General features: G+C 34.8%; 1 protein-coding gene across 5 annotated transcripts in view; it reads left to right on the forward strand.

Annotated features, from left to right (window-relative positions):
• The window catches only part of FAM172A (family with sequence similarity 172 member A), a 410254-nt gene that overhangs the window by 37402 nt on the left and 359465 nt on the right, over positions 1-13387 (forward strand). For all 5 annotated transcript variants that reach the window (XM_032404002.1, XM_032404006.1, XM_032404005.1 and 2 more), the window contains 2 exons: positions 4659-4760; positions 9028-9128. In XM_032404002.1, the coding sequence (XP_032259893.1) occupies positions 4659-4760; positions 9028-9128 (203 nt within the window). The remainder of the gene's footprint in view (positions 1-4658; positions 4761-9027; positions 9129-13387) is intronic.

Below are 13387 nucleotides of genomic sequence, written 5' to 3' on the forward strand. Positions count from 1 at the left end.
TGTTGTTCTTTGCTGCTGGCAGATTGGACAATCAGTAATGGCTGTAGCCAGGTTGGCTTTGGTGTGTGTAAGTTCATAGTGACGAGACCATGCATAACATCCATCTCTGCCACCGTGGCCACTTTGTTCATGAGCCCATTGGGCAATGAATGACAGGGGTGGCTGGGGAGAGAGGCTGACTGGTCTCCACAGAAGGAGTCATCTTATCCACTTGATTATTAATATCTTCCTCTTTTGAGTCACCTTTTAGTGAGCATTAATTTCCTTGGCACCAGTTTTCCATTCCTTCCAGGTCCCTGACCATCCATTGTTCCATACCCTTAATATTTATTCCCACACGTGTTCTCTGGATTTCTGTCTTTATAAATTAGAAAAACCAGGTAGTTCTTTTGTTGTGTTGGGTGTTGTGTACCTCCTTATGAGTCACACTTTATACCTCACCTTTAGTGGCCTGCTGTGACTTGAGTGTAGTTGAAAGTCTAGATGCAAAGAGGGCTTTGGGCTGTGGGTCCTGAAAAGAATCAGCTTTTTTTTTTCTTTATTTGAGAGAGCAAGAACGAGCGAGGGGGAGGGGAAGAGGCAGAGGGAGAAGCAAGTGACTACCCGCTGAGCAGGGAGCTCGATGTGGGGCTCGATCCCAGGACCCTGAGATCATTACCTGAGCTGAATGAAGTCAGATGCTTAACCCACTGAGCCACACAGGCGCCCTGAGAATCACCTTTCTTGCCTGGCAACAGCCTCAGGGGAGGGCATTACAGTTTCCTTAGGCAACAAAGGTTAATTTTCCCAGACTAAGGTAGAGAGACCACTTCTACTGAGGGTGGGAAAGCTTCTTCATTGACAAAGAATTATCAGAATTTAGAGAGTCATTGTCTCCAGCTGCATCAGGGTTTTCCCACATGTCCCCATTCCAATTTGCAGGACCCCGTTCTTTCTCAGTCAGTGTCCTCACTTTAACAATGGACACTTGTGAGGCTGGTAGTTCTGCTTGCATTATAATTCAGCTAGTTGCAGGATGAGACTCTGTGTTTGATTTTTAACAATCTCAGCCCTTCAGCTACAAGAGATAAGGGTTACCTTCAGGGCACACTTAGAAAATTAGAGGTCATTTATGCTGTGCTTGAGCTCGGTATTTGAATTCCTGAATTTGTCCATTTTTTCCACTTCCTTGTCCAGTGACCTTAGGAGCAACCAGCCAATTTCATTATGTTGTTAGTTTTCCAAAAGTGTTTGAAAGTGTCATGTACATACTCATCCAGATTCAAATGTCAAATCTCATCCAGAAACACCTTCACAGACACACTCAGAGGAAGGTTTAACCAAATATCTAGGTATGGCATGGCTCCGTCAAGTTGACACATAAAATTAACCATCCCATTCCTCTGTCTTTGGACACTTCGGTTGTTTCTTGGCTATTGTGAATAATGCTGCCATCAACATGAGTGTACAGATATCTGTTTAAGTCTCTGTTTTCATTTCTTCTGGGTATCAAGTGGTATTTTTATCCATTTATTGCATATGCTTAGTTGAAGTTTAGAATTCTAGTTGCTGAATCACTTTAATCACCAGAGGCATGTTTTAGAAAAAACACTTGTGTTACATCTGATGCATATTTAAGTTATATGGATTCAGTTATACTGTATTTTATAGGTGAATGAAGGTATTTTTAATGGAAATGTTTTATTATACTTGATTTTTGCCTAATCCACTGCCTTTGGAACCCAGTGTCTATGTAAAATGCAGCTTATAGTATTGCTTTCTTTTTAAAAAGCAGGAAAAATAATTTCTGACATTTTCTTTCTACATGTCTTCTCAATGCTAATGAAATAAAAAAGTACCTATATCTGGTTCCTTTGTTAATAGAGGAGAAGTTTGAAGAATGCCTATTTATTTAGTTTTCATTTTGTCATTCATAGGAACATATCAAGCAGAGCAAAACATATTTCTATATTTATAACTTTATAAGGTAAGGAAGAGAGGGGGCAGAATATTTTAGGGTTGATATGGCACATAGAGTAAGTATGGTGATTTTGAAAGAGCATTGAGTTAGATATTGGAAACTACATCTATTCCATTAACCCCACTGTACTATTAAGGTATAATTTTGGACAAGCCATTTTTCCTCTCTGAGCTCATTTTCTCATCTGAAAGACAGTGAAGGTGATAATACATGCTACTATATTATAGGGTTGTCATGATCAAGTGAGATAAAGTATGTGAAAACTTTAAATTGGTATGTAGATGTTAGGTGGCATTTTATGATCTGAGCTGATAGGCAAAATGGCTGTTAGACATAATATATCTGCTTATATATTAGATGGTTGCTGTGTGTCTGATTAAAAGATTTCTAAGTTTTGAACTGTAGATGACTATAGTGAAGGAGCCTCAACTCATTGGAAAGAAAGAAGAATTTTCTAGCCACTCCAAGCCCTTTTTGCTATTAAAAAATCTTCTATTTTACTCTGTTTTGCAAAGAATTACATGGTGTTCAGAAATTCACTAATGAATCAGAAATTTGTCAGCCTATATCCCTTTTTTAGCCCGGTATGTATATTATGTGACATTTCCATTTTACTAGAGAATTTGTAAACATTTTTTATTTTTGAATTTTGAAGATGTTATATTTTTATGTGAGTCGAGGTTTATTTGATATAGCAGTTTGAAGAGTACTAAAAAATGATTTTTTTGATGGCTTATCTTTCTGTCCTACAAAAAGAGACTAGAGACTGGAGGTAGACAAACTACTTTTTTCTTTGGCATATTTTGATGTTCCATACAGATGGATTTGTTATATCTCTGTCAGAGATAGAAATAAAGTGTTTCTTCTGAGATAATTCTTTTGTAGGAAAAGGGACTAGTTTGCTTTATTACATATCCTAGAAGCTGGTTTCTCTTCAGGAACTTGAGTTAGAATGCAAAATCTCGAAACCTAAACTTTTAAAAAAAAATCTTTTCTTTGGAACAATAAATTTGAAGTTTATCTTTTTGTTTTTCTGAGTTTTGATAGAACTCTCTTATGACATAGTAAGAATTTTTGCCTCATCCTATAATAAGAGCCTAAAAGATATCATTAAATACTTGTTGACAGACTGATTCTAGGCTGGGGCAGGGAAAAGATAAGCCTAGAGCAAGCATCTTGTGGTAACACAAAATAAAGGAATATTTAAAAAACAAAAAGATAAGAGCATGTCAAACAGTTATAGGAGCCAGCTGGAGGAGCTTACAACTGTGGCCATTGCTGAAACAATTTGAGCAACAAAATAAATGATGTAATATTTATTGTAACCCAAAGTATATAATAAATATCCGTCATTCAATACTGATATAAATAAGATTGAATAACTGTATAAATGGAGGAAGAGAGACAAAAATTTCATACAGAAGAATTACAAATAATATATGTAGATATTCTCTACTCCACAAGGTAGAGTGTAATTCCACCTCTTCCTCTTTGAATGTGGGCTAGACTTACTCACTTCCAAGGAATGAATAGATTATGGAAAGGGAAAAATAGTAACTTCATAGCTGAGAAGTCTGGCAGACACTGTTGTAGCCAACTGATGGAGATTAACATCCCCAGTGATGTCCCTTGGATATCACGTTCCCCTTGATATGATGTGATAAAAGGGGCAGTTTACCTCTGTGGTAATCTTTCTAAAAACCTGTAACCCTAGTCTAATCACAAAATTAAAAAAAAAAAAATCAAACACACCTAAACTGAGGGTCATTCTATAAAATACCTAAGCAGTATTCCTCAAAAGAGTCAAGATCATGGAAAAGAGGCAAAGACTGGAATCTGTCACAGACCAGAGGAGATTGGCAGACATGACAGCTGCATGCAGTGTGGTATCCTGGATGGAATCCTGGAATAGAAAATGGACATTAATGGGAAAACTGATGAATAATTTCTGGGCTTAGTTAATAGGAACATACAGATGTTGGTTTCTTCACTTTCACAAATGTACCCTGGTAATGTAGGATGTTAACAATAGGCGAAACTGGGTAAAGGACATACAGACACTATCTGTACTTTCTTCCAACTTTTCTGTAAATCCAAAATGATTTCAAAATAAAATGTTTATTTAAAAAACTTTGTTGACAATTTTTTTTATTGTATGGAAATCAAATGGTGTGAAGAATAAAAACTGCTTTGTGTTAACCACATTTTCTCCAGTTAGCATGTTGTATTTTAATATTGTGCTTTTTCCTATAAAAATGGAATAATGTGCTATATTACCCCTATTTAAATTTGTAAGTTTCCTTATTCATAAATAGTAGTTTCATCTTTATATAAGATTTAGTGACCATTTAAAAGACCCCAAACTTTAAACTATAGATGGACGTTAGTAAGATAAAAATTAATAGCTGAATATTTTGAGAGGAAGAAGTTAATAATTTACTGTAGTGGTACATGAGATCTAAAATTGTGATTGTTTTGGAAATTACGATTTTGAAAGTACTTTTGATATTGTCATGATATAGCACTTGGGGAACTTAAAATTTAAAAAATTATCAATAAGGCAACACATAAAAAGTAATCTGGTAGAACAAAAGAATACTTAAAATAATCAGAAATATAATCTTTGTTATTAACTTTGTTATTAAAATATAACTTTGTTAAGAAAATGAATGTAAGCGCATTTCATATTCTTTTCTAGATTTATTATCTAGGATTGATTTGGATGAGCTAATGAAAAAAGATGAACCACCTCTTGATTTTCCTGATACCCTGGAAGGATTTGAATATGCTTTTAATGAAAGTAAGTGGTTGTATGCTACATACAAGATTTAGTTATGCTAATAGAATCATAGGACAGATATTATTCGCTATTTTTATTTGCAAGTTAGAATATTTTATGTATTTCATTTAAGAAATAATGACTTCTCCCTTCGCGGTGAAATTCTTCACTCAAGCAAAAGAACCAAATTGTAATTTCCCATAATTGTCAAGTCACTTAAACCAACAGACATGAATTTGATTTGACTGAATGTATTTCAACCCTGAGCTTTCAACTCTCTGGCATCCAATTAGAACTCCAATTAAGTTATATAGAAAGATGCTACTTTTTCACATATTTAAAGTTAAATGGCTAGCAATTATCATCTGTGATAATATTTTAAAGCATAACACTCAGTTTTCCATGATTTTTTTAAAATCCATCCTTAATTTAAAATTTATTTTATTTTTTTAAAGATTGATTATTTATTTATTTGAGAGAGAGCGAGAGCAAGAATGAGAGAAAGAGAGACAGGGAGAGAGAAGCCGACTCCCTGCTGAGCAGAGAGCCCGACACAGAGCTCGATTGATCCCAGGATCCCCAGATCATGATCTAAGCCAAAGGCAGATGCTTACCTCACTGAGCCACCCAGGCACCCTGTTTATTTTAAATTTATTAATTAAATTCTGAATAATAAATGCACTTGAGGTTTGGAAGAACATACTATAAGTTACAAGGATGTTTCTGAAACAAATAATTATGATTCCCTGAATTAATAACATACTGTTACACTTGAAGAGTACTATTGTTACAGGCTTGGTAGCGTTTAAGTTGTAGCTTTCTATTTGTTGCTCCACATCAACTAAATTGGTGATTTGTTATCATTGTGGTAGTGGATATCCCTTCTTATAGGTATCAGGATTTATAGTGACAGTCTCTGTGTACTAGAAGATTAATTGATTTTAAACAGATGATATTAGAAACTTTGATCTCTTTTCTGATGTTAGTTTTCATGCTTTTTAATAAAGGATATCTTAATGCCAAGATATGTATAAGTAGTAATATTTTGTTTTTTCAAATTTCTTTATATTTTAATTAACAGAACCAAATGAGCATTTAGACTAAAATTGTCTTTATTCCTTTAAAATGATTCCTAGATTCCTTCAGAACAGGAATTGGATGGGATGTTGGTATTGTGGGTAAATCATAGAACTATGTTTGCTTTATGGATATAGGACATCAGTTTTCACTAAAGTCTATGTTTCATCTTCTGTGAATATTTTTTAAAGTGAGTAAAAAAACAAAGAATACACTTTTTTTTAAGTAGGCTCCACACCCAATATGGGGCTTGAATTCATGACCCTGAGATCAAGAGTTGCATGCTCTACCAACTGAGCTAGCCAGGTGCTCCAGAAGCAGTAAACTTTTATCTTCCCCTGTCTTACCAGATACATACACACATCTTTTCACACACTTGTACACCCTTGCATGTATTTACCTTGCATTCACACTTACGTACATACCTTTACCTTTGCATACACATGTGTCCTTTCATGTATGTATACCTCAAATGTGTGTGCATCCTTGAACACACCTACCATTCATTTTATAAGTATCTTGGACATTGTCTTGCATTAACATAGACTAACAGTATGAGGCAGAAATACTTGAATTCTAAGCAGGGAATGTCACTTTTAAGGATCTTTTTTAGTTTGATACAGTTCACCTTTGAATTTGGGTTAATGGTTAATATTTTTTCAAAGAGGTGAGTATTTGGAAACAAGAAACTGGGTCTCAATACTAAACCTCTAAAAGGGCAATTCTAACTTAGTATCTTTGGGGACTTCTTTTTCAACTTTATGATGACAAAAACTTTTATGAAAGCTTTGAAATTGAACTTTCATTACCTGATTGAAGAAGTTTCTAATTTTTCTAAAGGATTTTAAAGTAGTTAGTTGGATAAAAGATGAATTTGGATACAAATTTTATTCTAAGTCAAACAATTTGTAACAAAGGGGAAGAGTTTTTTTTTTTTTACCTGCATCAAATTGATACCTTATTCTTTCAAATCACTGTGCCTTTTCAAATACACCTGTGTTTCTCATTGTTGTAATTGTATAAGGCCCAGCTTAGATATCCTTGCTGATGAAGAAGTTGAAGGCTTTTCCCCTTTTACCCTCACCTATACTCCTTCTGCTCTGGTGCAGTACACTTTTATATCACTAAAAAAAATAATTGGACTTGAGGCAGACCATTTGAGTTTGAATATCGTCTTCCATAATACCTGATATTTATTGAACTCTTAATACATGCCAGGAAGTATCCTAAATACTTTCAATTTATTAATTCATTTAGGCAAGTGATAGCCTCTTTGAGGTCCTAGACTCCATAACAAATCTGATAAAATATATGGATACAGTTCCCAGAATAGCACACATTTTAGGTATACATGTGAAACTTTACAGCAGATTTTAGGGGACCCTAAGCTAAAGTATCCTAAATCAGACCTTTGACAGTCAATGGAGAGATTGTCCAAACCTTTGAGAAATGCCATACTTGCAAACGAAAATATAACATAAGTGATCCAGATGTTTTTTCTGGATAAGAACTTGCTCACTTTCTTTGACTCTTAACCTTCTTTTCACTTTTAACACTAGTGCTAATAGGTGGTTATTTTGACAGTCCCATTTTCCTAAAGAATCCAAAAAAGAGTGTTCTAGTGATCTAACACAGTGTCTCATGTTGAGAGTATTAAAAACTTTACAAATAAGGATTAGCCCTTATTTTGCATATTTAAAAAGGCAGTTTTGTGTGTGGTGAAATTGATTCATAAAAATGGTGAAGTAGTTTTACTTGGAGTAGTATATTTCCAGGGTTCAGTTTTAGTGCCATAATTTTCCTTTCAACATTTTGTCCACTCCTGCATGCCCTCATTGAATAAAAATCAAATACTAAGTTCCACTTTGCATGTCATGTCCCTCTTTGGGCTCTAAACCCTTTCTTGTGCTTCACTGCTCTTAGCATAAAGTCCAGATCCAGTAGTTTGAGCCTTCTGCTTTTTGATCCCAACATGTTCTCCAGTGTTCTGCAGTTTGGCTCAGTACTTCTTTTTGTTTCTGTTGAAATGGATAATTCACTGTTATTTGGATGTTCTGTCCATTTTTCACATTTTTGTTTAAATTGCTGGGTAGAGGCAGGGGAGAGTAGGTTAAAGTAATTGGCCTATGGTCTGCTTCTCTCCTGATTACCAACAGCACACTTCTGGGACAGAAAGAACACAGGTGGCCTGGTCTTTTCTCCTTATGAACATGCTGATATTGTAATCTTTTTGTGAATACAGACTAATGTTTGCTATGAGCAGAGTCTTTATCTATGGAAGACTTTGAGCAGGATGACTGGTTTGGCATTGCTTATGGTAAACTAACATATAATCTGTGGATATTTGAAGTAAATTTCTCTGAAGAATATCATAGAAGCAGTACCACTCTCTGGCACATAAAATTGAAGTATTTTGTAACCAAATGCTCACCAATGTATGAGGTAACCTTTTTGCCTCACTTAGAGACCTCACCTACTCTGGACCAGAGGGTGCTGGCAGTGAGAGGCAAGGACCCGGGAAGAAATGCCTCTCCAGCTTTTCCTTGCCTGTGCCTCTGGATTGCTTATTCCCTTAATATTATTAGCAAAGTTATTACCAGTAAAATTTCTGAAGTGAGTGTGTCTGCCTTGACAGTCCAAACCAGTGTTGGCTCACTGCTTTTCTCCAATGTTCATTTGAAATCTTAACCATACCTCAAGGCCTAGTTGAGAAATCTCACTGGAACCTCTGAACCTATTGTAACCTATAGGGATCTTCCATTTTTCCAAACTCATTTTAGACTTTATCGTCTACATGAGTTGCCTGTGGCAGTTTTTGGATTGTTGACTTACTTCACTCTTGCTTAACTTCCTGAAAAGCTGCTTAACTTTTTGATATTTATGCTTTTACTCCTCCGCTAACCTCTAAGCTTAGGAACTGAGGCCATGTTCATGGCTGTAGCTAGCCAAGATCCTTATACATGATAGGCCCTCAAATGTTAATTTGCTTTAGAGAAATGAAGGTCAAAAGCCACAGCATTTGAGTAGTTGGGACCATTCTTTTATAGTAGTTAGATGTTTGCATCATGTTAATATTTGAAGGAAAATGTAAAGAAAAAATGAAACTTCTGAGAAAGTTATTTTACATTTTTATCAGACATTATTTGTTATATTTTTCATATTATTATAAATATACTCTGAATCATAGCAATACTATTTGTTTATCTTCTAGAGGGGCAGTTAAGACACATAAAAACTGGGGAACCATTTGTTTTTAACTACCGGGAAGACTTGCACAGGTGGAACCAGAAAAGATACGAAGCTCTAGGAGAGGTATGGTCATATATTCAACTTTAAACTTTTTTTTTTTTCCAATTTTGAATAGTCAGAATAAAGGTTTTGAAGCTAAAGCATTTCTTGAAGTCTTTCTTTAAAAAAAAAGTGATTTTAAAAACATTTTGCATTTTTTTGTTTATTTCAATGGTTATGTTTGAAACATATTCTCAGTTTCAAAGTTTATGTTTTTATGTAAACATATCCTTCCCGTGACCCTAATATTTTGTAGTGAGTTATTACATCAGAAAACAAATTCATGCCAAGTTTTATCCTTTAAATGTTTTTAAAGAGGTTGAATCCTCCACCCTGCCAGGCGGGGTAAGTGTTCTTTTAAGTGCTTATCTTTAAAAAAAATAAATAAGTTAACTATGTTAATTATGTGAGGTGATGGATGTGTTAATTGTATTAATCTTGTTTATCATTCTACAATGTATGTATATATCAAATCATCACAGTCAGTTATTCCTCAATAAAGGTTAAAAAAAAAGTGCTTATCTGTGTGAAGATTGATATTTACTTGGCTAATAAATTGGGTCTAACCTACTACCTTTGACTTGATGGAGGATTAGGCCTTGTGACCATTTAGTTTCCTCACATGGTACCAGTGGGAGGAACCCCAATGTCACTTGTCATTCAGGTGAATGTTCTGTTAAAGCCAAAAGTTTTATTCATTCTGTGTCATGTTAAGTAATTTTAATAAAATGCATATGGACACATTTGTTTAGTGTGATAACTGCATACTACTTTCGTTCTCTAAGGAAAAGCTGAAGTTCCTCTATTCCTGTTTTGATTCTTTAAAAAACTAGTTAGAATGAATTACTTGGTTGAACAGTAGCATAAAGAATACATGAAACTTGGTGTATGTTTGCTAGGAGAAAGTTCTCCATGGATTGCATTTCCGCATGTGTCTGAGCAAAGGCACTGACAGCTTTTGTTGTGGACTACCTTTTTGAGGGTGTTTGTATTAGGAAACTGCTTGGAAGACAGAAATTGTGTCTTCCTCCAAGGCAGAGAGCAGATTTGTTAGCTATCCAAGAAAATGCTTTCCTGTCCCCCACTGGGGGCAAAGAATGGGCAGGTTTGTTAGCAACCCCCTTATAAGATTGGGCTTCATAAATTTTGAGGTTCCTCAGCTATAATACAGTCCCACTGTGTGCTTAGCCTCTATCCTTGGCCTGTCCACATTGCCTCTTTGGGCTTTGAAGGACCAAAGAAAGAGATGAAAATAAGTTCATGCTGCTTGCCCTATACCTCAAGTAATAAAGTCTTTTGTCTCTGACACATGAGTCTAGTGTCTTTTGACAGTATCCATGAAATAGTAGCAGGCTAACTTGTTAGCTTGCAAACAGGATAAAATCTCAGGCCCTTCAAAGTTCTTGACATTGTTCTCTAGCATTTATAACTTAAGTATAATTAGTGCCCTGAATAATTTCTGCTGCACATGAGATGTTTGCCCATTTCCACATGAATTAATTATATGCTGCAGGCTAGTATTATGTTGATTCTAGAATATCCATACTATATGACCTTACAGAAGAACTGGGGATGTTTGTTTTGTTTTGTTTTTAAATGGGGCTTACAGTTTACTCTTTTCCCTGAGCCACACATATTTGTTCACTTGGACAGGTGCTGTTCTGTAAACAAACTTTGTCCTTTTTGGCATCTGCATCTTTTCCACCCTTAACCTGTATCCCCTAGCATCATCTCTGTCAAAATTTAGCAACTATGGGGCACCTGGGTGGCTCAGATGGTTAAGCGTCTGCCTTCAGCTCAGGTCATGATCCCAGGGTCCTGGGATCGAGCCCCATGTCGGGCTCCTGGCTCAGCGAGGAGCCTGCTTCTCCCTCTGCCTCTGCCTCTCTCCCTGCTCATGCTTTCTCTCTCTCTGTCTGTATCTCTGTGTCTCAAATGAATAAATAAAATCTTTAAAAAAAAAAAAAAAAGATAGTTTAAAAAAAAAATTTAGCAACTGTGTCTTATTAGATTATCCATGTACAAGTGATTCCTTTCTCCTAGATCTCCTACCGTATGTTCTTTGGACGTATGGATCGTCACAGGTTTAATTTTTGGTGGATCTTACTCCATGATAAAGTATTTTGAAGTTTCACTTTAATGATTATATATAGATAGAGATAAAATATTCTGCATTATCTAGATTTCCCACTTCCTGTGCCTGCATTCACATTTGTGTTCATGATCAAATTGGCCCCAAACGATCACCCCAAATCACAGGATTTATTCTGTAATGTAGTGTATTTTAAATTTAGATCAGTGGACCCCTGAGCTTCAAGTATCAATCCCTTTTGCTTCCCAATATATTTATCAAAAGTAAATATAACTTTCTAGCATAAAACTGTCACAACAAAAGATCCAAGGATTAGAGAAGGGAAGTCTGGTTGTTAGCATTTTGTTCCCTACCATCTTGCTTCTCATGTCTTATTTGAAATAACTTGTTTTCATTACTAATCTCACTGTTGAAGGTTGATTATTAATTGAATTTCATTTCCTACATTTTAGGATTGAGATGTATGAGTTCTAGTTACATACAAATAATGACACAATTTTCATTATAGTACATTTGTTTGGTGTTCATTATGGTGGGATTTAGTAATACATAGGTGGACCTATCTTTTTGTCCATATTCCTTCATTTCTATTTCTGAGCTATGCCTTCCAGTTAGATTTAACCACCTTACTATACTTCATTCATACCTCTACCTGCCTTCAGGTTTTGGATCTGATGTCTCCTAGGAAGCCCTCTCTCATCTCCTCTACCGTTCTTTGTCTTTCTCTTTTCTCAATTTCCTTTCTTCTCATTCTCTTTTTTTGCCTATCTTGCCTTCTTTCAAGAAAGATTTAATGTGACCTTAAATGTGAATATTCCATTTAGCAATATTAAAAATTAAGTTAAAAATAATAAAATAGAATTAAAAAATGTTAGTAAACTAATGGCGTGAGTTTGCTTTCTTTCTCTTAAGATACTTTACTCTGTATTACAGTATTTTTTTATGCTTGTCTTTCAACAGTTTGGGGAAATTTTCTGTGTTCTCATGATATTTGTTGAATAGCAAATGAGTGATACAAATATATAAACTATAAATTCTAGACCTATGCATTTCAGGAAATTCCTTAATTTTAGGAATTTGAACATAAAGATATGCTTTCTTATTGGAAGAAAGAAAAATGATATGCTAATGATAATTTTCCCATTTGTAGAACTAAACAATTTTCAATTATTTTACTCTCATTCCCATTTAATTTCTAAGAGTTTCAGATGATTATAGCTTTGCTGATTAAAATTATTTGATTAAAAGTAGTCTGTATTTGTGGCATGTTCTGCTGGAAAATTTTTATTCTTCATAGTCAAACTCTAGACTTAATTTGCTATAATTCAAAAAATAGAAGTTCTTGTATGACTGTCCAAAGTTCCTAGAAAACAAATAAACCTTTGCATTTAAATTCTGGAAATAATTTAGTACTTCATGTTACCAGTGAGGTTGCTAGTTGCAGTAAGTGAGAATCTGTAGAAAGCATCTCACCACGTCCTGTACATAGAAGCACTGAAAAACCTCCTTCCTCCTCATTGATGGATAGGGTGGAATTCAGAAGAAAGTGCAAATTGGAGTTTGTTGCCTAGGAGCCTGCCTTAATAAATAGCTTCTGATACGCTTAAGATTGAAGTTTTAAGGAAACAGATTCTGACTTTAGCCAACAATCTAAACCAAACCCCTTCTGGTTTTTTTTTAGTGTGTTCCTACTAAATATCGAGTTTTGTCTTCACTAGAAAGCTACTATGTATGTTTCACAAATGCCGTTTTAGTTTATGTTTATTTCTCTCTTAAGGAGATTATTATAGCAGTCATTCAGCAGAAATTGTTTTTAAGACTTGCTCCTGAAATGCTCTGTCATTTCTATGTAAATTAAACTTATTGTGTAAGTAAAATAAACTGAGATGTCAGTTTGTTTTTAGAATGCAGTTCCATAACTACACAAAAGAATACTCTTTGCATTCACATAGTTACGTTTTTATAGTCAAACAAATGCTTTTGCTAATACGCATTTTTTTTTTTTTTACTATCTACATATAGCTTGATAAAAATATATAGCCTATAATAAGTTTGGATAATTTATCTAAATTTAGAAAGATACTGTCAGGGTTTAAGGAGGTGGGAGAGTGGTGTGAAAGGGTAATTTTCAAAATAGAATTCTTCAGTATATATACTGGAGTTGAATGCCAGAGAATAATGTTTCTGGTAG

This window comes from Phoca vitulina, unplaced genomic scaffold (genome assembly GCF_004348235.1).
Source record: "Phoca vitulina isolate PV1807 unplaced genomic scaffold, GSC_HSeal_1.0 scaffold6, whole genome shotgun sequence".
Taxonomy (NCBI): domain Eukaryota; kingdom Metazoa; phylum Chordata; class Mammalia; order Carnivora; family Phocidae; genus Phoca; species Phoca vitulina.